We start from the raw sequence: 25,162 nt of genomic DNA on the forward strand, positions 1-25,162 counted from the left end.
AAGAAATCGTGGCACCACATTCATTCTTATAGTTTCGATCCTGCCAGTTAGAGACAGAGGAAGTATTTTCCACCGTTGTAAATCATTCTTGACCTGAGTAAGGAGCTTGTCATAATTTTGTTTGTATAACATAGATGAATTATCAGTTAAAATCACACCAAGATATCTAAAGCCAGGTTTTGACCATTTAAATTTTACTCTATCGTTCAGCTGGCTTGGCCATGACCCATTGATCATCATTGCTTCAGACTTTGCTTCATTTATTTTGTACCCAGAGATGTCACCAAACCTACTTAGACATTGCATAAGAGGAGGAATAGAGAGTAGAGGGTTTTTTATATATAGGAGTATATCATCAGCGAACAAGGATATTTTATGTTCTGAACCGCTTTGGTCTAGTATTCCCTCCACCTGTTTATTTGTCCTAATCCACTCTGCTAAGGGTTCAATACAGAGGGCAAAGAGAATAGGGGCTACGGGGCTACCCTGGCGTACCCCTCTCTTTATTTGAAAAAATTCTGAACAATAGCCATTAACTCGAATTCTTGATACTGGATTTTTGTTTAGAGTACTAATCCAACTAATGAAAGTGGGGCTAAACCCAAATTTCTCTAAGGTGTAATTGAGGTATATCCAGTCCACCCGATCGAATGCCTTCTCGGCGTCCAGCGCGAGAAGCATTGACGGGTGGACGGAATTTTTTGCTATAGATTGAACATTTAAAGCTCTTCTTATATTGTTAGAGCCTTGTCGCCCTGCAATAAACCCAGTTTGGTCTGGTTTAATTAGCTTTCCTCTTTAAGTTTGCATCCTATTTGCCAATATAGAGCCAAGGATTTTCACATCTGTTCCAAGCAGGCTGATTGGTCGATAAGATGCACATTCCTTTTTATCTTTTCCCTCCTTGTATATTACTGTTATTATCGCCTCTGACCAGCTTTTTGGTGGGTCATTAGCATTCAAAGCGTAATTGAAAACTTTGCACAATTTAGGGGTAAGTTCTTTTGTAAATGTTTTATATAGCTCACCACTAAATCCATCAGTGCCTGGACTTTTGTTATTTTTTAATGAACAGATAGTTGTTTCTATTTCTTTTTCTGTGATGGGTTTGGTAAGGTTTTCTGCCTCCATTTGTGATAGTTTTGTTAAATTTAGTATTTTAAAAATGTCTTCCATATCAGTTATGTTTTGAGATGTATCTGATGTATATAGATTTTCGTAAAATTCTCGAAAGGCAGCTGCAATGTGTTTTGGGTGTGAAATTTCCTTTTTAGATGAGGGGTGTTTTACTGTAGATACAACCCGACTAGCTTGTGCTTTTCTAAGTTGGAAAGCCAAAAGACGGCTTGCACGGTTGCCCATCTCATAATATTTTTGCCCAATGAAGCGCATAGCTCCTTCTGCTTTATACGTAAGTAATTTATCAAGGGCATTTCTCTCCTCCTTAAGCTCTAATAAAACTTTTTGATCTCTGTTAATTTTATGTAATTTTTCAAGTCTTCTAATTTTGTTCTCTATCTCAGTTTGTTTAGCTAACCTTCGTTTTTTTTGCTGTGTTGCTAGATCAATGCATCGGCCCCTCAACACTGCTTTAGCTCCATCCCACAAAGTGGAAGGGGACACTGTGCCATTATCATTAAGTTGAAAATATTCCTCTATTGTTTCTTTCAATTGTTTGTGAATTTTTGGATCGCTAAGTATTGAAACATTCAATCTCCAATATTTAAAATGTCTTTCTGCATGTAGATTCAGTGACATCCCAACCGGCCCGTGGTCGGATACTTGTGGGCTTTTTTAGGGCGGCCTGAAAGTTAGGACCACTAGAAGTGCCCCTGCAGAAGCACTTTAAGGACAGAGATAAAGTACAGACTCCGAGTTCCATACGTGTGCCATGAAAAACTGAGTGGACAGTATGCGAAAGGTTTCTAGTATATTGTTGAGTCAACATCTGAAACAATCAGCTGTTAGATCAGGTGAGAGTCAGGCATTTCCCAGGCATTGCCCTGAGGCCATGCAGGTACTAGAGAGCAACTGTGGCCCCTGACTCTAAAAACTGCCCTAACCTCATGATATTATTGACTTATTTCACTTTGGTGTAACATCATTGTGTTGAAACCTTCATTATTATTTCTTTCTTTTAAAAAAATCCTTATTTTCTACACTACCATTAACAAGTTTGGGGTCATTTAGAAATGTCCTTACTTGTGAAAGAAAAGCAGTTTTTTCCATGAAGATAACATTAAATTAATTAGAAATATAGTCTAGAAATTGTTAATGTGGTAAATGACTACTCTAACTGGAAATGGCTGATTTTTATTGGAATATCTACATAGAGGTACAGAGGAACATTTCCAGCAACCATCACTCCTGTGTTTTAATGCTACATTGTGTTAGCTAATGGTGTTGAAAGGCTCATTGATGATTAGAAAACCCTTGTGCAATTATGTTAGCACATGAATAAAACTGTGAGTTTTCATGGAAAACATGAAATTGCCTGAGTGACCCCAAACTTTTGAATGGTAGTGTACATATAAAATAACTCTTTCCAATATTACTATTTTCTACATGTAGAAAACTTTGCAATATATATATAAATATATCTAGTCTTTTACTTATTGCTATTATCATACTGTGCATTTTTTTGTGTACATTTGTAGTATACTTCTATATCTTATCTTATCTTATCTTATCTTATCTTATCTTATCTTATCTTATCTTATCTTATCTTATCTTATCTTATCTCATCTTAATGTCTCTTGTGCACTGTGTGGTGGTTATTTTTGGGTGACCTACATGTCTATACTGAATACACTAAAGGTGACAGAAAAAAACATTTTGACATCATGCGCAGACTGTATTGTGCAAACAAAACTACACTACCGTTTAAAAGTTTGGGGTCACCCAGACTATTTCATGTTTTCCATGAAAACTCATACTTTTGTGCTAACATAGTTGCACAAGAGTTTTCTAACCATCACTTAGCCTTTCAACACCATTAGCTAACACAATGTGCCATTAGACCACAGGAGTGATGGTTGCTAGAAATATTCCTCTGTACCCCTATGGAGATATTCCAATAAATGCCAACTCACATAAATTTGCTCAGATTTACATTAAGTCTTCTTAATTCACATCTGTATCTTAAATGTGATTGCGTCCCAGAGCTCTGGATCAACGTAGCGAAAGTACAAAATCACGACGAGGGAAAAAAATACCAACAGGCTGGCGAAAGCTGTAGTGGCAGTGTTATTAGCATGCTCTCTAATGTTGTCAAGTTTTGAATTTAATGGCTCAGTACAAGTGGGAACAGAGAAATATCAATAGCAGCATCTAGGAGCTGGACCTCTCACTGAGCTTCTACACTCACAGCTCTCCACATGCATTTTTAATGATAACATTTGGTTTCTGCTTGGGCCAAACTTTGGATCAGAGCGCAAGTTTTGATGTGCGGCAGTCTGTGTGTGTCGGTGTTTTCCTCACAGTTGTACATCAAGCAGAACCCGTTTGTCCTCGCCGACATGTATCCTCCAGCTGCAGTCCTCTCCCTCTCCGTACCACTCGGGCCAGTTAGGAGACAGAATCACCCCCCCAGGACCCGTCAGGTCGCCTCCACACTGAGCTGCAGACAGGACAGGACAGATTAACACTAGAACCCGAGGCTATTTTCAGGGTAATTACACAACCTTTCTGATCTTGGTCATTGTGAGAGCTGCCATATAACAGGTGCAGTTCTGTTAATGAAACTATGATATATCCCATTATATTGGTGCTCACATAAGGATATAGATGAGATCCTACTGAACAAAAAAATATTTTGTCTTTAGATTGTGACACCTGCAGTGGTTGTAAAATTGATTTGGTTGCAGTTTTTAACAGAGTTCAGATGGGTTTTTCATGTGTCTATCTTTTGTACTTATGAAGCTACGAGGCTCAGAAATGATGGAAAAAGTAACACAAATTAAAAAGAGTAAAATTCTGAACCACCTCTCTGCACTCAAAAATATTTTATAGAATGAAGAAAACATTTTGCATGGCTTCATTAAATATAATAAAGTAAATGGAGAAAAAAATCATCGGATTCTGAAGAGGTCAGGTGGGAACTTTTTTTTTTGATTTGGATGATTTTAAAAGGATTAATTCATCTTGTTATTTTTTGAACAGTCACATTTGATATGATAATAATTGCATGTTTTTGTTTTTTTTTTTTTTTACATTAGCATTGATACCAAACAAAACAATACTGGGAAACTGTTAAGTTTTCACATGCTTCATCAAAAAACACTGGCAGTAGTGATCTTTTCATAACTGTAGATTGTCTAGAATCTGGAAACATCAGAACCATGACAGTGGAAAAGCATATGACTTAGAAACTGGGAAAAAACAGGTCCTACATGGACATAAATGTCATTATTTTATTCAGTGAAGTGTTCACATACAGCAGCTTGTTTGCAGAGGTTGCAAACCAAGCAAATGTAGGACAACTGCTGCTGACTTGTACGCATGTGACCTGAGCTTGTCTTTTGAATCATTGCAATGAAAAGCAAATCCATGTTTTCTGTGTTTAATTTTCATGCTAACTGTTATGTAATGCCATCTCTGTGTTGGTAACAACACAAACATTTGCTGAAATCTCAACCCCAGATCCTGTAGTGGCAAAATCTCAATAATCATTATGTGTGATCTTAATAAGTATCATAATCATTATGTGTGATCCTAATAAGTACCATAATGTCACTAATCTACAATATTTAACCATTAATCAGTTATTTAGTTATTAATATAGAAGGCAGCTTCTGAGCATTAAGCACACGAACCCCTGTGTATAAAACTGTGCAGGTCACTGTGACCTGTGCCAGCTTGGTATGTTGTTTTTATCACCCCAGCAGGTGCAACTCATTAAGGTGCCTGGCGCTGCCAACTTCAGATACACATGTTGCTACTTTTTGTCATTAAAATGGGATGATGATGAGATTGTGACCAAAAGATGCCCCGATGAAGGTCTGATGCACTCTGATGATGCGCTCCTGGGTCAATGTGACCTGGGTCAGTGTAACCCATGTACCTAAGAAAAGATGATGCGCTGTAAAAGATGAATTAAAAAGGGTTGATGAGGATGAGCGTGGAGCCAGAGAAGGGAGGGCTACCTGCACCTGGCGAAACTGCCCATCCCTCATTATTTTTTGGAAAGTACCGAGAAGCCCAGACACTATTAGAATCGAAACCTATGTTATAATGGTAGGAGGCCTGTCACAAAAAGAAGGATGGGCCTGGGGCGTGGAAAGCCCCAGAGCCAAATAGTATAAAAGCCAGTGCATCAGGTAGGGTCTTCAGACATACCCCGGGGTATCTCTAAGTGTGTTTGACCTGTACGTGGAGGAATAAAACACATCTTCTTTGAATCTGAAGATTGATTCTTAGACTCTTTTCTGCCTGTATTGAAGAGACTTAGGCAGTTATTATTTTTGGACTTGTAAACTTTTAGCAGTCAGAACTTAGAGCCAGAACTGAAGAAGCCTCAAGTTGTGAAGACATTTTTCCACAACAATCCCTCTCTGGGCTGCACAGTGGCTTGGTGGTTAGCACTTTCGCCGTGCAACTAAAAGATCCCTGGTTCACATCCTGGTCTTCCAAGGATCTTTCTGCTTGGAGCTTGCATGTTCTCCCTGTGCATGTGTGGGTCTCTCTGGGTTCTCCACAGTCTAAAAACATGCTTAGGTTAATTGGTGACTCTTAATTGCCCATAGGTGTGAATGCAACTGCAGTTGTTTGTCTGTTCATGTAACTCTGTGATAGACTGGTGACCTGTCCAGGGTGTCTTCTGCCTTCACCCTAAGTCAGCTGGGATAGACTCCAGCCCCACCGTGACCCTAATGAGGATTAAGCCGTGTATAGATGATGGATGGATCCCTCTTTGCCATGCAGAGAAGTAACTAGTGTCATCAGAAAGCATGAGTTCTGCTGTTTATTTTGATATTTGGTATGTTATGAAAAGACAGAGGCTTCATGGCTTCTCAACAGAGAAGCAAGTGAAGAAAAGTGAAGAAATGAGTAAAGAGATAGTTCGATCTGTCTTCATAGTGTTTTTACTTTGGTACAAACAAATGTGCAACAAACAGAAAGTTCTGCTTTTTCTTGCATGATATTAACTGATCACTGCATAGATATGAACACATCTGTGCAGTTCATAAGTAGTTCAACGAAGAGTAATGTGTGTGGAGATGGATGCAGGGCTGTATGCAGATTGTAACTAGGATTAAATTCAATGGACACTGCTGTTCAAAAATTTGGGGTCACCCAGACAATTTCAAGTTTTCCATGAAAACTCACATTTTTATTCATGTGCTAACATAATTGCACAAGGGTTTTCTAATCATCAAATAGCCTTTCAACACCATTAGCTAACACAATGTAGCATTAGAACACAGGAGTGATGGTTGCTGGAAATGTTCCTCTGTACCCCTATGGAGATATTCCATTAAAAATCAGCTGTTTCCAGCTAGAATAGTCATTTACCACATTAACCATGTCTAGACTGTATTTCTCATTCATTTAATGTTCAATGCAAACATTTCTAAGTGACCCCAAACTTTTGAACGGTAGTGTAACTGTTGTGGGATTTTTGAATCGGAACAAATGGCAAAAACGTATGATGATTAAAATTGACTCATGTACAAGATTGAATAATCCTGTTGTGAACCTGTAAAATTGCAACCCACAGAAGAATTTATAAAATACATCAACTGGAACAACAAATTCAATAAAGCAGGCAGAGAAAACTTAAGAGTGAGGCCTTTGTGCATTTGCTGAGACCTGAAACTTGAGCCACTAGTTTGTGTTTGAGGCTTGTGTGTGCTAGTGGGTCATGGTGACCTGACAGACTGAAACGCAGACCTCAGCAAAGATTATGATGCCGGCTGGTATAGTCTCTGTGCCAACGGTGCTTCCCTTGTTCCTGCCCATGCTGAATAAATGCTGTCATGATGCTTCCTCGCAGATCCAGCCCAAGGACAGGTTGTTTTTGTTTTTTTTTAAAGAAGCATTTGGGAAATTGCCATGATCAGGTCACCCTCAAATATGAATAAATTCAAACATAATGGTGGCAGAAATGTCCTGATTGGTGTTTTTTTTTTTTTTTTTTTTTTTTTAAAGGATGGGTTGTGGTTTTCCAGAAAAAGGAAGAGAGTCAGAGATGCTTGTTCTTACAACTTGTATTGAATAAACATTATTCACATCAGACTCTGAATGTTTTAAGACATTTTTTCTTGAGGACCTTTAAAGTAGGGCTGGGAGTTCAACGCGTTAATTTATCTCAAAAATACAATGTGTTAAAAAAATAATACATTTCATCGTACCTTTCTCAGTTCTCTAATTTCTGGCACACCGGTAACTCTGATGAACACTTCAGCCTGTTAGGTGGCGGTCATAAACCTAAAGTCTGTTTGCCAGCCATGAAGAAGATGCACAGGACGCAATGAGTGATGTCAGCGCACAAGAAAGTTTGGTGAACAGTGAAGGAAGACAGGACCGCATTAAGCTTATTGGGTGGAAAGTTCTCTTTTAAAAAATTTCCCAGTCGCAGCTTGGATAAAAGTGTGGTTGTGTGCAAATTGTGCACAAAGAGTTTTCTTATCACTGCAGCACTTAAAGCTGCTCAGTGTAAAAGATGTTGCTGCGACACCAGAGCTAATATTAGTATGACAGTCCTTGTACAGGCAAACATTGTAGTCATCCCACAATAGACCACTTTCAAGACACTGAAAGTGTTTGGGTTTACAAAAAGTCTTAAAATGTTGAATATAATAGCTATAATTGAAGTTTGAGTTTGCAGTAATCTGTGACTGTAGTAGACAGATGAAAAATGTACAAATAAATATAAATTAAAGATATTAATAGTTGTTACAGAAGTGATTTTTTTTTAAGAAGTGGTGGGTGAAGCTGCTAGAACATCACTGCTCCCCTACTGGCAGACTGAGGCATACATAGCTACAAAATTATTTTTTCTTACCAACACTTTGTCACAGACAGTCAGCTAGCAATGCTGGAAAGGTAAAGATATGCAGTTTTAATTGATATGTTCTTCATCTCACTGCAATAAATACTTTTAAGGCAATTAAATCGAGATTTGAATTTGGACGCAAAGTCCATCAATCAGGATCTAAGAGCCAAGATAATCTGTCATATATGTAATATTTGCTCATGTGGTATTTTTGCTTGTCTTCAGTCAAGTGAGATACAGTGTGCCTTTCAAACTTGAATTTGGATTTAAGAACTTTACTGCACATAAATTTATAGTTTAGATCTGGTGCCACAATGAAGTCCAAAGTAAAAAGACCCAATTTTGGCAATACTAGTTATTCTACTGTATGCATGATAAACAAGCAGCCCCATAACAAAAATACTACACAAAATACCATATTATTCATGCATCCACCAGAGTTCTGTCCTTCACTGGTTGCACTAATGTTTGAGCACATTTTTAGGTGTATATTAACTGTGATTGCAAATATTAAATAAGATTTTTTCCTGAAACACATCCAGACTAAGTGGCAGGATTTCTTCTCTCTGGCTGATAGCAGCCAGCTCCAGTTTGTGCCTCTCATGCATTAGCATACATTTGGCTCGCAGAGATAAGCATCAGTTTCTCTAAAAGATAATTAACCATGTTTGAAACACCCAGCAGGTCAACTAAAATCTCCGTATTTCGATTCACTTTAGATTCTTGGTTTTGAGACTTATCCTGGAACAGCAGATACCCAGTTATATCCAAGTTTCTTATTTGTGGGCAGCTGACATCTTTCATTTTCTCATTTAGCTATATTGTGATTTCCCAGTGTATTATGAGTTTAAATAAGACGGAAAGAATGTACACTTCTCCCTGTTCACTTGACTGTAACAGCATCCAGACTTCTTATTGTCTATGTGTAGTTTTGTCTGGGTTCCTCAACACTTTTGCCATTTTTTCTCTATAAACAGAATGATCAGAAGCCTGGATGAGTTGTTTACATGCAACACAATTGTGGTTTCTATCGCAACACTACGATGAGTTATATCCAGGTTTCTCAGGATGTTTACTTAGGACAACTGAGTTGCTCAAAACTTGATCAACTGCAGTGGATTGGAAACAGACTCGCTGCTGTTGTGAGGGTATTTCCTAAAGGAATGAGTAAATGTTGATTATCCCTGTGATCAAATCTCACAAACATGCAATCTGAGGGCTGTACCATGAAGCAAGTCTGGCATAGCCAGGTTTTCTTTGTGTGAGCCCACTCAACGAAACCTAAAACCCCAATCAGAGATAATGGGTATCACAGTGGTTCTTAACTTTGTTAAGCAGACAGCTCATATAAAAGTGGGTGTTACAACTGTGATCAATATGTGTATGTTTTCCTGTGCTCTGTGTGCTTCCTGTCTATGTGCCTATTTAAGGCACATAGACAGGGCTGCGTCGTACCGACGACAGGATTGGTCAAGCTACCGAAGAAAATGGTACTTAAGGGGGAAGGATGCCATCACTGGAAGTCAGAGAGGATCGGAGGCTCCACTGTATCCCAACCAGCAAACACACAGCTTAAGCACAGTGTTCTTTGTATAGACAAGACAAGTAGTGTGGTAAACGTAAGGTAGGAGTGAGCTGCCACTTTTGGTTTAATGTGTTTTCTTTTGTTTAAGTAGAAAGAGAGGTAAGACTTTGTGTTTATTTTAACCACTTTTATTTTGGTAGGAAAGACTGACTCCAAAGGACAACGTGGCTTTTGTTTGCTATGTTGGCTTTTGGCTCACTCCGGATTTAATTTATCTGTTACCACTAATTTGTTTTTGTGTTAACTACAACCTTTGTTATCACATCTTATATTTTGTAAAATAAATTATTCATTTCTCAGAGGAAATGTGTTTTGTGTGGCTGCTTGAGACCTGTGAGGGATGGCATTTCATGTTGCATCTGAACAACCCCTAGGCTGGGCGTAACAGTCCATCCATCCATCCATTATCAATACACCGCTTAATCCTCACTAGGGTCGCGGGGGGGGGCTGGAGCCTATCCCAGCTGACTCGGGCGAAGGCAGGGGACACCCTGGACAGGTCGCCAGTCTGTTGCAGGGCTACATATATAGACAAGCAAGCACTCTCACATTCACACCTACGGGCAATTTAGAGTAATCAATTAACCTCAGCATATTTTTGGACTGTGGGAGGAAGCCGGAGTACCCGGAGAAAACCCACGCATGCACAGGGAGAACATGCAAACTCCATGCAGAAAGATCCCGGGAAAGCCGGGACGCGAACCAGGGACCTTCTCGCTGCAAGGCGAAAGTGCTAACCACTACGCCACTGTGCAGCCCGGGCGTAACATTCGTGATTCTTCTTCCACACAAAATGGATCATTGATGAGCCAATCACTGACAGACAACCATCAGAAAGTGAACTGGTGAAATGGAGACACTTCTTAGACCTGATTTAAAACCCAAAATCTGAACAGAAGCTCCTCAAGAGCAGGTTGGCTCCTCGGCATCAGTTACCATCGGACGTGGGTAGAGTATCCAAAAACTGTACTCGAGTAAGAGTAACGTTACTTCAAAATAATATCACTCAAGTAGAAGCAAAATGTAGTCATCCAAAAAATTACTCAAGTAAGAGTAAAAAAGTATTTGGTGAAAAGACTACTCAAGTACTGAATAACTGTTTGATTGTAATGTCCGATTTATTTTTTTGAAATGATGGGATCAGAGAGACAAAAATGTAAAATGATATGCAAATTGTGGTATTTCCAAATAATAAAATTTAAAAAAGCAAAAATAAATAACATCTTTACAAAATGACAAGCTAAGGCACAAGAATCGCAAATTTCCAAATCTCTGTTTTTCATAACATAAAGCTTTTGAAACAAATACCTGTAGTAAGGTAATGTTTTTATGTTTGAACAGTGCAAACTACTTCCAATGACAAGATACACTGTATTTCACTTCCCTCCAAATGGCGCAGGCTCAGTAGATAGAAAATAACAATAAAACTAAGGCTGGACCTGAATATTTGAGTATTTGGTGGTTGTGTCCCCGCTGCCCGCTCCCTACCCCCCGCGGGATTACGGGGACCTACCAGCCTGACGTCACGCTTCACGTCGCCCATGTTAGTAGCACTCTTCGGCTATTGTTAGAAGACAAAAGCCGAAGACAGAGATATCCATGCTAATGCTATGCTAATTTGTCGGACTCCGAAGCAAGATCAAATTTCTTGAAAATGCCCCCGTTTTGGTCATTCCATGTCTGTTACGTGTGTAGAGTTTGTGCCGCTTTGCTGCCACAGTTCGTATGTGGTCATGTGACTACAGGGCGACGTCTGGTGAAACGGAGTCACGTGATTATTGTTGCTTTGTCTGATTGGTAAAACACAGGCATGTGGTAGATCCACTGGAGGCATCTCTCCGGCAAAATAAAGCATATCTAATGTGGCAAATAAAAAAGTAACGAGTCGAGTGTAGCCCAGTGGGACGGAGTAAGAGTAACGTTTCTTCTTCACAGATCTACTCAAGTAAAAGTAAAAAGTATGGCAGAGTAAAACTACTCTCAGAAGTAATTTTTTTTTTGAAAAGTTACTCAAGTAAATGTAATGGAGTAAATGTAACTCATTACTACCCACCTCTGGTTGCCATGACGATCTAACAGGTTAAAACACCTTCATGACGCTGATGAACTCTGACTTTAGTTAGAATACAGACGCTTTGTAATTGTGCTCTAAGACTACATAAACTGGATTTTGTATAACAAGGACCATTTAGTTCGTCTCCTGTTTCCCTGTTCACACTGTGTTCTTGAAACGTTGTGAATCTTAGGCTCTGCTGGGAGGGTTTGTAATGTCAGGGACTGTCTGTGTCATGCTTGCTCAGGTTGTTATAGGGCATCATTCAAGCTGAGTTACCACCAAACACAAATGCATGTCAGTCTGAAATAAATGGTTTGATCTGACGCAGTGGCCTCTCTGAAACCTAATCTTTGTTGTACAGCCCTCAGGTTGCATTAAACAGGCTAAAACAGCAATTCAGGTTTATGGAGTTTGGTGAGTCAAACTTGCAGCACTCATTGACGAGACAATAAATACCAAAATATGAAAACAATTTTGCTTGAAGCTAGCGGTCTCTGTGTTCAGGTCTCAGTTTTACCTTTGCATAGCGGCTCAGTGTCATTCCAGTATGGATCCCTGGCACTGATACACTCAATAACAGGAGGGCCCTGTTCTAGAGAGTGACCTGGGTCACAGGTGAACTGAACCACAGCTCCAACACTGTACAACGGGTCCGAGGTTGTGAAGTTCCCATTCTGGAGGTATGGCTCATAGCAGTGACCGCGTTCAAAAGCTGGAGGAGAAAAAACAATGTTCAGTGCATTGAAAATGAATAGTAAAATGTACTCTTTTAAACATAATTTTCTTCTAATTATATTTGTGTGGTGATAATAATAATAATCTACACTACCAGTCAAAAGTTTGGACACACCTTCTCATTTCATGGTTTTTCTTTATTTTCATGACTATTTGCAAAGTAGATTCTCACTGAAGGCATCAGAACTATGAATGAACATATATGGAATGATGTAGTAAACAAAAAAATGTGAAATAAGTCAAAAAATGTTTCATATTTTAGATTCTTCAAAATAGCCACCCTTTGCTTTTATTACTGCTTTGCACACTCTTGGCATTATCTGAATGAGCTTCATAAAGTAGTCACCTGAAATGGTTTTCCAACAGTCTTGACGGAGTTCCCAGAGATGCTGAGCACTTTTTGGCCCTTTTGCCTTCATGCTGTGGTAGCCATGCTGGTTCAGTTTGCCTTCAATTTTGAATAAATCCCCAACAGTTTCACCAGCAAAGCACCCCCACACCATCACACCTCCTCCTCCATGCTTCAAGGTGGGAACCATGCAATGTAGAAACCATCCGTTCACCTTTTCTGAATCGCACAAAGACATGGTGGGTGGAACCAAAGATCTCAAATTTGAACTCATCAGACCAAAGCACAGGTTTCCACTGGTTTAATGTCCATTTCTTGAGTTTCTTGACCCAAACAAATCTCTTTTGCTAGTTGCTTTTCCTTAGTAGTAGTTTCTTAGCAGGTATTTGACCATAAAGGCCTGATTGGTACAGTCTCCTCTGAACAGTTGATGTAGAGATGTGTCTGCTACTAGAACTCTGAGTGGCATTTATCTGGACTCTAAACTGAGGTGCTGTTAACTTGCCATTTCTGAGGCTGGTGACTCGGATGAACTTAATCTCTTGGTCTTCCTTTCTTAGGGTGGTCCTCATGTGAGCCAGTTTCATCATAACACTTGATGATTTTGATGACTGCATTTGGGGATACATTCAAAGTTATTGAAAATTTCTGGACCAACTGATTTCACTTCTTAAAGTAATGATGGACCAACTTGACTTCTGCACAACACAACTGATGGTCCTAACCCATCAAAAAGGCAAGAAAGTCCACAAATGAACAAGGCACACCTGTGAAGTGAAAATGATTTCAGGTGACTACCTCCTGAAGGTCATGGAGAGAATACCAAGAGAGTGCAAAGCAGTAATCAAAGCAAAGGGTGGCTGCTTTAAAGAATCTAAAATATAAAACGTCTTGACTCTTTTCAAACTTTTTTGTTTACTACATAATTCCATATGTGTTCATTCATAGTTTTGATGCCTTCAGTGAGAATCTACCAATGTAAATAGTCATGAAAATAAAGAAAAACCATTAAATGAGAAGGTGTGTCCAAACTTTTGACTGGTAGTGTATGTTAGTATCTTCCTCAAATATCTGTAACCACACATTGTGCATAAATCTTGTTTCCATTTGGAAACATGATTCTTTGGTTGGATTGTCGTTTTCTCTGCACTGATGAGGATAAACATGTTGGAAGGAACATTTCCATCCCTGGGCAGTCTGATGTTGCCAAAAACTCCCAAACTCTTCCTGGCAATCCAGCCGAAATCAACTTGGCAGCGCGCGAGGTAAAAAGAAACACTCAGCAATGGTCTTGTCTGTTTACATAATTATTCAGTAATTATAGAAATTCAACAGTCCATGTAGTTGGTTTAAATGTGCTGCAGAAATGCAGTTCAGGTTTTATTTTAGTGCTTGATTCCATCTATGTCTGTACCTTCATAGCGGATGTTGAATCCTGTGTTGTGGTTTGGCTGGTCAGTGATGAACTGGATCCTCACAGCTGGACCCTCGCTGATCACTCCCTCAAAGGGTATCTGTCCGCCCCGACCTGAGTCAAACAGAACTACAGAGCCAGCATCCAGCCCACTCCACAGCACCAACCTGCAGGGACCAAACACTGTGTGAGTGAGTGCATGTGAAAGCTGTTGAGATGGTTCAAGCAGATGAGCCAAAAAGATCCATAACAGACATTATTGGACAAAATGTTCCCAATAACCAGCCTGTGATGTGTCTGCAGGGAACCCGACGACATATATCTTGCTTGTGGCCAGAAGCTGATTCTCTAAGGGAAGATCAAAAGCCACTGGATATTGTTTAGGAAATGAATTTAATTTTAAAAAAAAAAAGGCATCTCTTTGACATTACACCAGCATTAAGTGAATTTTTGCTGATTTGGCAGCAGAAGAAACACGTTGTAAACACTAAACCTGACAAATCATCCACTTATAAAGCAATATGGTTTGGTTTCCCTACAGTTTCTTATTTACACATCTGAAAGTTATGCAACATGATCGTTCATTTCACCTTGTGTTTGTATTCATTTAATTCACTTTTTTTGTTTGGTTCCTACCACTTCTAAGGGAAATGTCTGGTTTTCCAACTGCTAAGAGCTGTCCAGTCCAAGAACAACACCTATATTGATATAGAAAATAAAAACAATCTAACACTTTGTTGTGAGAGCTGTCATCCTTTGTGTCATCCTTTTATATGATTCAGCACTCATTTGATGGTATCCTGTTGACTGTCAAAGAAGACAACAGTAGGGCCCAAACAAACTTCAGAGATCCCATCAGTAATGAAGACCACTTAGTAGTATGTCCAAGGCAAAACAACGTTTTATGATGTGTAATTTCAGCATAGTTTTACATTGTATAGGCGTTTAATAAGTGATATATCACTATAGCCAAGAAAAGTGAGAACAGACCCCCTTAAAGTGTTCGATACTATCAAGGAGGTGGCCAGAAATGGCAGAATCAACTTTTGCAAAGCAAGCTTTTATCTAGTGATAATCATTCACCCAAGTATGAAAATTAGGGGGGGAAAGTACAGCGCAAAAGAAGACTCTTCAACGCTGCACAGCTGTTACAGTAGCTGTTAAAGAAAATGTTTAGAGAGTAGGAAGATCCCAGGAATGCAGACATAAAATGGTGAAAACAACACAGCTATGCTGTATGTAGTCAGTTCATTTCTTCAGTGGTGTATCCTCCTTTTTTTTTTTTTTATATTGTTAGTCTCCTGGTCATTTTGCATCTCATTGTGTTCATTCTGCATCTCTATGCAGTTGTTGATGTCATTTTGTGTCTAATTGTGGCCATTCTGTTCATTTTAATGGTTTTGCATGTCATTGTTGTCATTTCGTGTCTGTCTTGTCTTTTTGTTTTTGCTTTGCGTTCTATTACCAGGACTCCTTGACTCTTAGTGCCTCAGGCCCTGTGCTCAGTATGCCTATTCAGTAACTCATGTGAAGACAGGTGCTCCTACCTGTCAGTTGGTCCCAGGGCCAGTCTCTCCAGATGGAGGTGCAGCCTCTGGTCCTTGGGGGCCTCCAGGGACCAGGAGCACGAGCGGTCCAGGGTGGCATTAGGCCCATGGTGGGGAGAAGGTGACAGCACCCTCCCTACTGTCGCATTCTTCACTGTGCCCCCACAAAGAGCTGCAGGGGAGAAGATTTTTGTTGCTGTATCTTTTCCTCACATGGACTCATTTTTGATGTATAATTTTCAACTATTTCAAACCGTAGAGAAACTGGTGTCTGTAGATTTGCACCCACTCACCCCTGCAGCTGGGCTCCTTGCCGCTCCACACCGGCAGGGAGGCGTTGAGGCAGGTGAGTTTCGTCTCCCCCTGTAGGTGGTAACCCATGTGACAGTGAAAGCGTGCGGTGCCTCCAGGCAGCAGGTCGAGCACCGACACCTCCCCAAAGTGAGGCCTTTTTGGCAACGAGCAGCTCAGCCTGAAGACTGCACACAGGGACAGACACCACACACAAATATGTTTATTGGGCTGTAAGTAAGGATCAAATGCAGCACCAGTGATACTGTGTTTAATCGTATCTATGTTTATGTTCTAATGTTCTTGTTACTGCTACTGCTTGTGAGACCAGGAGAAGCTTATTCATGCTTTCATTTTCAGTAGATTTGACCACTGTAATGGCCTTCTGACTGGACTTCCCCAAAGGAGCATTAAACAGCTGAAGCTCGCGTGTTGACCAGAAAAAAGAGATCAGAACACATAAGTCCACTTCTAAAGTATTTACATTGGTTCCCAGTCACCCATACCATAGATTTTAAAGTTCTGCTACTGGTCTATAAGTCACTGAATGGTTTAAGTCCACAACACAGTACAAACCCTGTAGGGCTCTGAGATTTACGGACTCAGGTCAGATAGTAGAGCCCAGAGTTAAAACCAAACATAATGAAGCAGCATTTAGCTGCCATGCTGCACACAAATGGAACAAGCTACCAAGGGAATTAAGGTCAGCACCAAACGTTCATATTTTCAAGTCCAGGTTAAAAATTTTCCTTTTTTCATGGACTCATGGGTGAGCTCTTTTAAGTCACTGACATTTGAATCTTTTATCTACACTGTTTGTTCTGTTAATCAATTAAATGCAAATTATTCTTTTTGCTGAATTCATATTTTCTAGTTTTCTGTTTTCATTGTATTCATAATCAGGTTTTATTTTATTCTAAAATTGTATGTTTTAATACTTCTTTTTAGTTTCAATGTAAAGCACACTGAGCCACTCCTGTGTATGAAATGAGCGATACAAATAAAAATGCCTTGCCTTTTAAGATGCAAAGCTAGTATTATCTCTATTATTCTACTTCTGCATCTACAAATACACAGCTCCAGCCAGGTCAGTCTGTGTCATTTCACATACTGGTGCAGCTGCACCATCTCAGATTTTGTTACAGCCTTAGAATCAAGTTCTCTAAAATATTTTGACTGAATTTTCAGAATTTCATAACATGCCTTATCTGAGAAGCCATTTTAAGGGTTCAACAGTTCCAGAAATAAAACTGCCACGGCTATGAAATTTGGTGAGGACACAGACAAAACTGTTTTCAGCACAATAAAAATGACTGAATGGCTTCAGTGGAGGGCAATTTTTTAATTATTGGCCCTCCAAAATTAGGAAAAAGTACAGTTTTCAAACTACAGTACTATGGGGGCCTCAGAAAGTTACTGTCAGTGTATACACATTGCCGTGAAAAAGTATTTGCCCCCTTCTCAGATTCTTTATTTTTTATGTCAAGTTTCGTATTCTTGCTTCCACTCGACATCTGACTTTTCATGTAGTGTTTTATTTAATCTTTGTCAGCCACATCTCACCAAGTTATAATAAAAGTTTGGTGGATATAATAGGACAAAAGCCAGAAAAAATTCCAGTAAGAGTACAAATACTGCAGAGTGAGAGCAAAGGTCTGACTGACTGTGGATTGCGTCATTGTGCGTGTTTGTGTGTGTGTGCGTGGGTGGGTGGGGGTTATAGGTTTTTAATGTTGTCTGTGCTGTTTTTATTTGTGTTGTTGATCCTTTGACTACTTTTACTTAAAAGCCCAACCAGGGACGGGAGTTGAAAATTAGCTCAATGCTATACACTCTATATGTAATGCATCACGTCTATGTGTTCTGTGATAATTCCATGGTCCCTGATCAAATAAATGAATAAATAAATAAATAAATAAATAAAAAATAAATAAATAAATAAAATGTGAAGTAAATGATGAATAAAAGGTGCGATTTGTATTGAAACCCACTAAATGGATGACTGTGGGATAAGAAGCCTTGGTGATGACATTTCTCTTTATTTCCAACGAGGATTGTAATTCCACTGTTACTTTCTATCACCGACAATAATGACAGATTTGAGAAATCAAAATCCAACTTGCGAACATGAACCATCAAAGAACTGCATAACTGTATGTAACCATGGCAACATTCATGCACATTAGCTTATAATAATGACATTTTAAACAGTATTATCTGTGCAGGAATATTAGGATAAAAGCTTCTGTCTGTCGTCATCATTTCTTTATGCTCACAAAGAGCAGCACCGTGCTGCACAACCTGCATAATACAACGAGTGGTTTTTAACAAGAGAGTTTGTTCTCATTGCAATAAAAAGCAGACAAAACATGTTTCATGTGGCTGCAGAAAAACTCTGCCTTAGTGTACTGGTGGAACTGTGTGCTATTTTATACATGACAGCCCAGGATGGTATCACAGTCTGATATGAACAGTCTAAGCAAACTCTCACAGTTACAGTGCCATGAAAAAGTATTTGGCTACTTCTCAAATTCTTATTTTTTTGCATATTTTCCCCACTTCAATTTTTAAGACCATCAAACAAATGTAAATATCATACAAGATAACCCAAGTAAACACAAAATGCAGTTTTTAAATGATGAGTTTATTTATTAAGGGAAAAAAACTATTCAAACTACTTGGTCCTGTGTGAAAGAGTAATTGCCCCCTAAACCTAATAACTGGTTGGGCCACTCTCAGCAGTAACAACTGAAATCAAGGGTTTTCTATAACTGCCAATGAGTCTTTCATATCTCGGTGGAGATATTTTTGCCAACTCTTCTTTGCAAAATTGTTTCAATTCAGCAACACTGGAGAGTTTTCCAGCATGAACAGCCGTTTTAAGGTCACGCCACAGTATTTCAATTGGATTGAAGTCCGGACTTCAACTAGGCCACTCCAAAACCTTCATTTTGTTTTTCAAAGCCATTCAAAAGTCGACTTGGAGGTCACAAAGGAACCCTGAACCCACGACTTATATGGAGGTGAGAAATAAAGTGTGAACTCCCAATTATGTCTCACCTAAGCTGGACGTGTTTTATCATTGTTGTCTGTTGTAAACAGGATTATGCAAATTGATTCTGCAAATTGCACGAAAAGTTTTTTTTTTTGTTTTTTTTTTACACAGAGCGTGAGGAGACAAGTATAGAAACAAATAAAAAAGACTGGGAGAAAAAATAAAACATACTGGATCATTAAAATAAATGCAGCATTGCTCAGTGATGACATACAGAAGAACAGCCATTCAGCACCTTTCTACAGTTGACGTGCAGAGTGGAGTGAAAAGGACTGTGGAGGCTGTAAAAATGTAAATAGTTAAATATCTATACCATGTACATTATTATTTTTCATAACTTATGTCAGGGTTGTGCAGTGACTTGGTGGTGAGCACTGGCGCCTCACAGCTAGAAATCCCAAATCACCCCAAGTCAGCTGGGATAGACTTCAGCCCCCCATGACTCGAATGAGGATTCAGCAGTGTATAAATAATGGATGGTTATCTTATATCATCATTTATTATTATTATTATTATTATTATTATTATTATTATTATTATTATTATTATTATTATTATTATTATTATTATTATTATTATTATTTAATTATTAAGTGCAATATTACAATACCATTTCGGCATTATTGCCAGCATTACTTTTAACTTTTTCTATTCATTGTTAGTTTAGCTTATTTATTTACGCTACTGTTCAAAAGTTTGGGGTCACCCAGACAATTTCATGTTTTCCATGAAAACTCACACTTTTATTCATTTGCTAACATAATTGCACAGGGGTTTTCTAATCATCAATTAGCCTTTCAACACCATTAGCTAACACAATGTAGCATTAGAAAGCTGTGCATGTGTGGGTCTCTCTGGGTTCTCCACAGTCTAAAAACATGCTGAGGTTAATTGGTGACTCTTAATTGCCCATAGGTGTGAATGCAACTGCAGTTGTTTGTCTGTTTATGTAACTCTGTGATAGACTGGTTACCTGTCCAGGGTGTCTTCTGCCTTCACCCTAAGTCAGCTGGGATAGACTCCAGCCCCACCGTGACCCTAATGAGGATTAAGCCGTGTATAGATGATGGATGGATCCCTCTTTGCCACGCAGAGAAGTAACTAGTGTCATCAGAAAGCATGAGTTCTGCTGTTTATTTTGATATTTGGTATGTTATGAAAAGACAGAGGCTTCATGGCTTCTCAACAGAGAAGCAGGTGAAGAAAAGTGAAGAAATGAGTAAAGAGATAGTTCGATCTGTCTTCATAGTGTTTTTACTTTGGTACAAACAAATGTGGAACAAACAGAAAGTTCTGCTTTTTCTTACATGATATTAACTGATCACTGCATAGATATGAACACATTTGTGCATTTCATAAGTAGTTCAATGCAGAGTAATGTGTGTGGAGATGGATGCAGGGCTGTATGCAGACTGCAACTAGGATTAAATTCAATGGACACTGCTGTTCAAAAATTTGGGGTCACCCAGACAATTTAAAATTTTCCATGACAACTCACACTTTTATTCATGTGCTAACATAATTGCACAAGGGTTTTATAATCATCAATTAGCCTTTCAACACCATTAGCTAACACAATGTAGCATTAGAACACAGGAGTGATGGTTGCTGGAAATGTTCCTCTGTACCCCTATGGAGATATTCCATTAAAAATCAGCTGTTTCCAGCTAGAATAGTCATTTACCACATTAACAATGTCTAGACTGTATTTCTGATTCATTAAATGTTATCTTCATTGAAAAAAAAAATGCTTTTCTTTCAAAAATAAGGACATTTCTAAGTGACCCCAAACTTTTGAACGGTAGTGTACATTTGAATTCTTTGTAGGTATCATACTTATATTGAAATGCTAGTCTATTAGGCAGTGAATGATTTCTCATTTCATTGTAAATACTTCTGAGCAATATCTGACACAATAATTTCACTCAAGAGTTATTATATTGGTGTAATTCCTTTTTTCTTTTCCAATTTTTGTAAAATAAATAATCAAAGAAATTCAGATTTTTTTTCCTTTTTGTGATTTATGGCATTCTGACTGTGTCATTCCGCACATGAGACATATCTGAGATCTCTCCCCTTCTCACCATGCTTGTGCTGTTCATAAAAACTGGCACAACTTTATACTGCAGTGAAAAATGAGCCCACAGTGAGGAAAAAATACACCCAAAAATTGAAGTGAACAGGAATAAATGTAAAATTTTCATTTAAGGAGCCAATAATATAGTTGAAGACTCTTCATGTTGTGCAGCTGTTGGCTTTGGGATAGAATACAATACAATACGATACAATGACTTTATTAATCCCCGAAAGGAAATTCACTTGTCTGGTCTCATCTGTTTACTTTTGAATTAAATAGTCTGATTGCTGATGGCAAGAAAGATTTTCTGAGTCTTTCAGTCCTGCATTGCAGGGATAGGAGCCGTCCACTGATGTTTTGTTGGTCACTGAGGCAGATGTGAAGTGGATGATCCAGGTTTGTCAGAATGGCCTCCATCTTTCTCAGTGCCTGTCTCTCCACCTCATCCTCCAATGTGTTCAATCTGATTCCAACCACAGAGCCAGCTTTTTTAATCAGTTTGTTCAGATGCCTTACATCCTTGTTTTTTATACTGTCTCTCCAGCAGACTGCAGCGTAGAACAGAACACTTGCTACCACAGACTGTTAAAACATCTGCAGCATCTTACTGCCGATGTCTAATGATCGAAGTCTTCTGAGGCAAAAAAGTCGGCTCTGGCCCTTTTTGTAGATGAAGTCTACATTTTTAGACCAGTCTAATTTATTATCAAGGTGGACACCTAAATGTTTATACGATGTCACCACCTCGATGTCCACGCCACAAGTGTTCACTGGCTGAAAAGGGGGTTTGGATCTGCAGAAATCGATGATCATTTCCTTTGTCTTTGAGGCGTTGAGTAGCAGGCAGTTTTTGTGACTCCAGTCACTGAAGGCATTTATCAGATCCCTGTATTCAGCTTCATGTCAATTTCTGATACATAGCAGTACATACGATAGCAGTGTCATCAGAGTATTTCTGAATGTGGCAGGACTCAGTGCTATATTTGAAGTCTGATGTATACAGTGTGAACAGGAATGGAGCCAGGACTGTTCCTTGTGGAGCTCCAGTACTGCTCATTAATGTCACAGAAACACAGTTCCCCAGCCTGACAAACTGTGGCCTTCCTGTCAGGTAATCTATGATCCAAGAAACACAGGAATGATCCACTCCCATCTCTTTGAGCTTGTCTTTGAGTATGGTGGGTTGGATGGAGTTGAATGCATTTAAAAAATCAAAGAACATGATTCTCACATAAACTCCAGGTTCCTCCAGATGAGACAGGACACGGTGAAGCATGAAGAGGATGGGACATTTTAAATATCCTCCCTTATTTATACAAAAAGAACCTGAAGCAATGTGAGTAGATTAATCCTACTGAAGTCAGTCAGTCAGCTATAAAGGATTTAACAAATCAGCACTTTAGGTCACTGTTTTTGTTTCTAATGTATTAAATGCTCACTTGAGAAGTCAAGCAGCCAAGGGATTGGATCATGTTAATAACAATAAGCTTTGTGAGCTGTGTGGGCTGATATTCTTTGCTTTTTTTACGATGTGTTGAATTTATTTGCTTTTTTAATGCCTGTTTATCATGGCCACATCTCTCTCTGCAAGGATGTTTTAATCTCAATCAGCACTATTCTCCTGCCTGGCGGTGATGTAAAAGGATTAGATGGCTGTGATTAATGGCACAGGTGGATCGCAACACTCGGATGCCTCCTCCTCTGCAGTCCTTATGGGCTGGCACCGCACACAGAAACATACACAACACACACTCTCTCCATTCAGAACCCCCATATTCTCAGTCTCCTAATGAGATGAGAGCCAATTAATCAGGGCTCTAATCAGCTAATTCACGCGACAGATTCAATCGCCGTGCAAAGTGATTAGATGAGAAGATTTTTGATTATGCAATTAGCATGTATACAGAGTGCAAACAGCCCCTTAGGTCCTAATGAGAGGACTCACAGTTGTTGAACTTCTATAGTGTGTTTATGTATATGCATATTCATATTTTAGTCATGGTATGAATTCAGTTTGTGTACACTCTTGTGCGTGCGTGCGTGTGTGTGTGTGTGGTATGCAGACTCACTCTGGTAGTGCAGCTGGAAGATGCCCATGCTTCCCTCTGGTGCAGAGCGGTAGTAGACCGACAGACTGTTGGTGGGACTGCGGATCACCTGACCTTCGACCAGCAGCGTGTGATTGGCCAGAACCATCAGGGCTCCTCGTTCATCGACGCCTCGGATAGATAGCTGCTCACCTTCTGACAGGTTGACGCTCTTAACCTGAACACACACACAGAACACCAGTTAACCCTCTCAACTTTTACTTTGAAAAAAACCCAACCTGTAATATGGCACCATTTATCATCCAGAAACTGCCAAAACAGAAAAAAAACATCAGAGTTTAAGCCTTCATCTGTGGTCATCAACCAAATACAAGCTTAAATATTTCATTAAAACTACTACATGTCTCATTTTAAAAAAACATGCCAAAAAAGAAACCATGTGCACCAGATCCTGTAAAAAACCTACAGATTCTGTGCTTCTCCTCAGCATAACTGATTCTGTGTGACTGACTCAGCTGTGACCAACTGTCAAAAATTCAGAGTTTTCATAGATAAACTGCTGGCAGTGTTTCCACAGAGCAGAGAGGAGACAACACGAGAGACTGGGAGAAAAATAAGACATACCGATCAATAAAATAAATGCAACATGGCTCAAAAATGGTATACAGGGGAACAAGTTGTTGGAAGATACATTCAACTTGGTGAAACATCTTCTAGAGTTGATGAGCTGAGTAGTGTGAAAATGTTTGTGGAGCTTGTAAAAATATAAATTATTAAATATCTATAGCATACAAATCAGGGCCCCATTTCTTTTTCAAAAATAACAACACCCAAAGGTTGGACATGTTGATTAAAGGTTTTCTCTTTGTTTTGTGAAAAAAAAAACACAATCAAAGGGACTGAACTTTAATTTTTTTTTCTCATTCTCTTTTCTTATGATATATGATATCATACATATGTCAAACTGCACAAAAAAACATTTGTGAGTTCTCTCTAATGGTTGTGCTGTTTCCATAAAGGGGCATGGCTTTATACGGGGTGTCCCTAAAGTCTGGATACATTGGAAATCTCATTAACTATAAATATGGCTTTGCTGAAAGAAGAAAGAGTTGAAATGGTACTTCTTAGTGGATGTGAAGGATGGACATATCGAAAGATAGCAGATGAGTTTAACGTCATCCAAGGAGGATTCCACTTGGCTTTTCCACGGTGGTGAAGGTGGTTAAAACATTTAAAGAAACGGGCAGTGTCATAATATATATATAAATAGAAATACAGTTTTGTACATGAATTACAATGGAGCGCAGGCAGTACTGAAAGAGATGATATTGATTATAGTCACATATTGACAACCTTCATAAATGCTTTTATTTCTATCAGCTAAATGTTGACAGGACTGACTGAAAATCACTAGGTTGATACTGACCAATCTGGGTCACAGTATCCCAACACTGCTGCAGGGAAGTGAACTGGTGCACAGACTCATGATCACATTTTCCAGCCCTGCACTGGCTGCCTGTTGCTCTATGAACTGATTACAAAATTCTGCTGCTTTTCTTAAAGTCCAGACATGTCATACTGTTGGTTATATTACTGGCTCTTGTTAGTTTTTGTCCCTTTCTGCTCTCAGAGATCCTCAGATGTCTCTCTTCTTATTGTTCAAGAGGCCCAGACAAGATCAGGCCTGCAAATTCTAATTCGTCTCTTACATCATTTTTCAAAACTCACTGTGTTTGGATTGCTTTTCACTGAATTATTTATAATTTTATTGGTATTTTATTCTGTTATAATCTTCTGTTCTCATTTTAAGGTTGTCTGGAATTATTTAGATAGATTTAGATATTATAGATAGGAATAAAACTGGATGGTTTGGTATTTATACACTACTGTTCAAAAATTTGGGGTCACTTAGAAATGTCCTTATTTTTGAAACAAAAGCAGTTTTTTTTTCCAGTAAAGATAGCATTAAATTAATCATAAATACAGTGGTAAATAACTTTTTTTTTTAA

General features: G+C 38.9%; 1 protein-coding gene across 4 annotated transcripts in view; it reads right to left on the minus strand.

The window, feature by feature from the left end:
• The window catches only part of LOC111566118 (seizure 6-like protein), a 115,422-nt gene that overhangs the window by 25,136 nt on the left and 65,124 nt on the right, over nt 1-25,162 (minus strand). For all 4 annotated transcript variants that reach the window (XM_023266534.3, XM_023266533.3, XM_023266531.3 and 1 more), the window contains exons 4-9: nt 23,175-23,370; nt 15,976-16,161; nt 15,683-15,854; nt 14,136-14,302; nt 12,155-12,349; nt 3,481-3,619 (exon numbers count right to left, since the gene is read on the minus strand). In XM_023266534.3, coding sequence (XP_023122302.1) covers nt 3,481-3,619; nt 12,155-12,349; nt 14,136-14,302; nt 15,683-15,854; nt 15,976-16,161; nt 23,175-23,370 — 1,055 coding nt within the window. The remainder of the gene's footprint in view (nt 1-3,480; nt 3,620-12,154; nt 12,350-14,135; nt 14,303-15,682; nt 15,855-15,975; nt 16,162-23,174; nt 23,371-25,162) is intronic.

Source organism: Amphiprion ocellaris, chromosome 17, assembly GCF_022539595.1.
Source record: "Amphiprion ocellaris isolate individual 3 ecotype Okinawa chromosome 17, ASM2253959v1, whole genome shotgun sequence".
NCBI classification, from domain to species: domain Eukaryota; kingdom Metazoa; phylum Chordata; class Actinopteri; family Pomacentridae; genus Amphiprion; species Amphiprion ocellaris.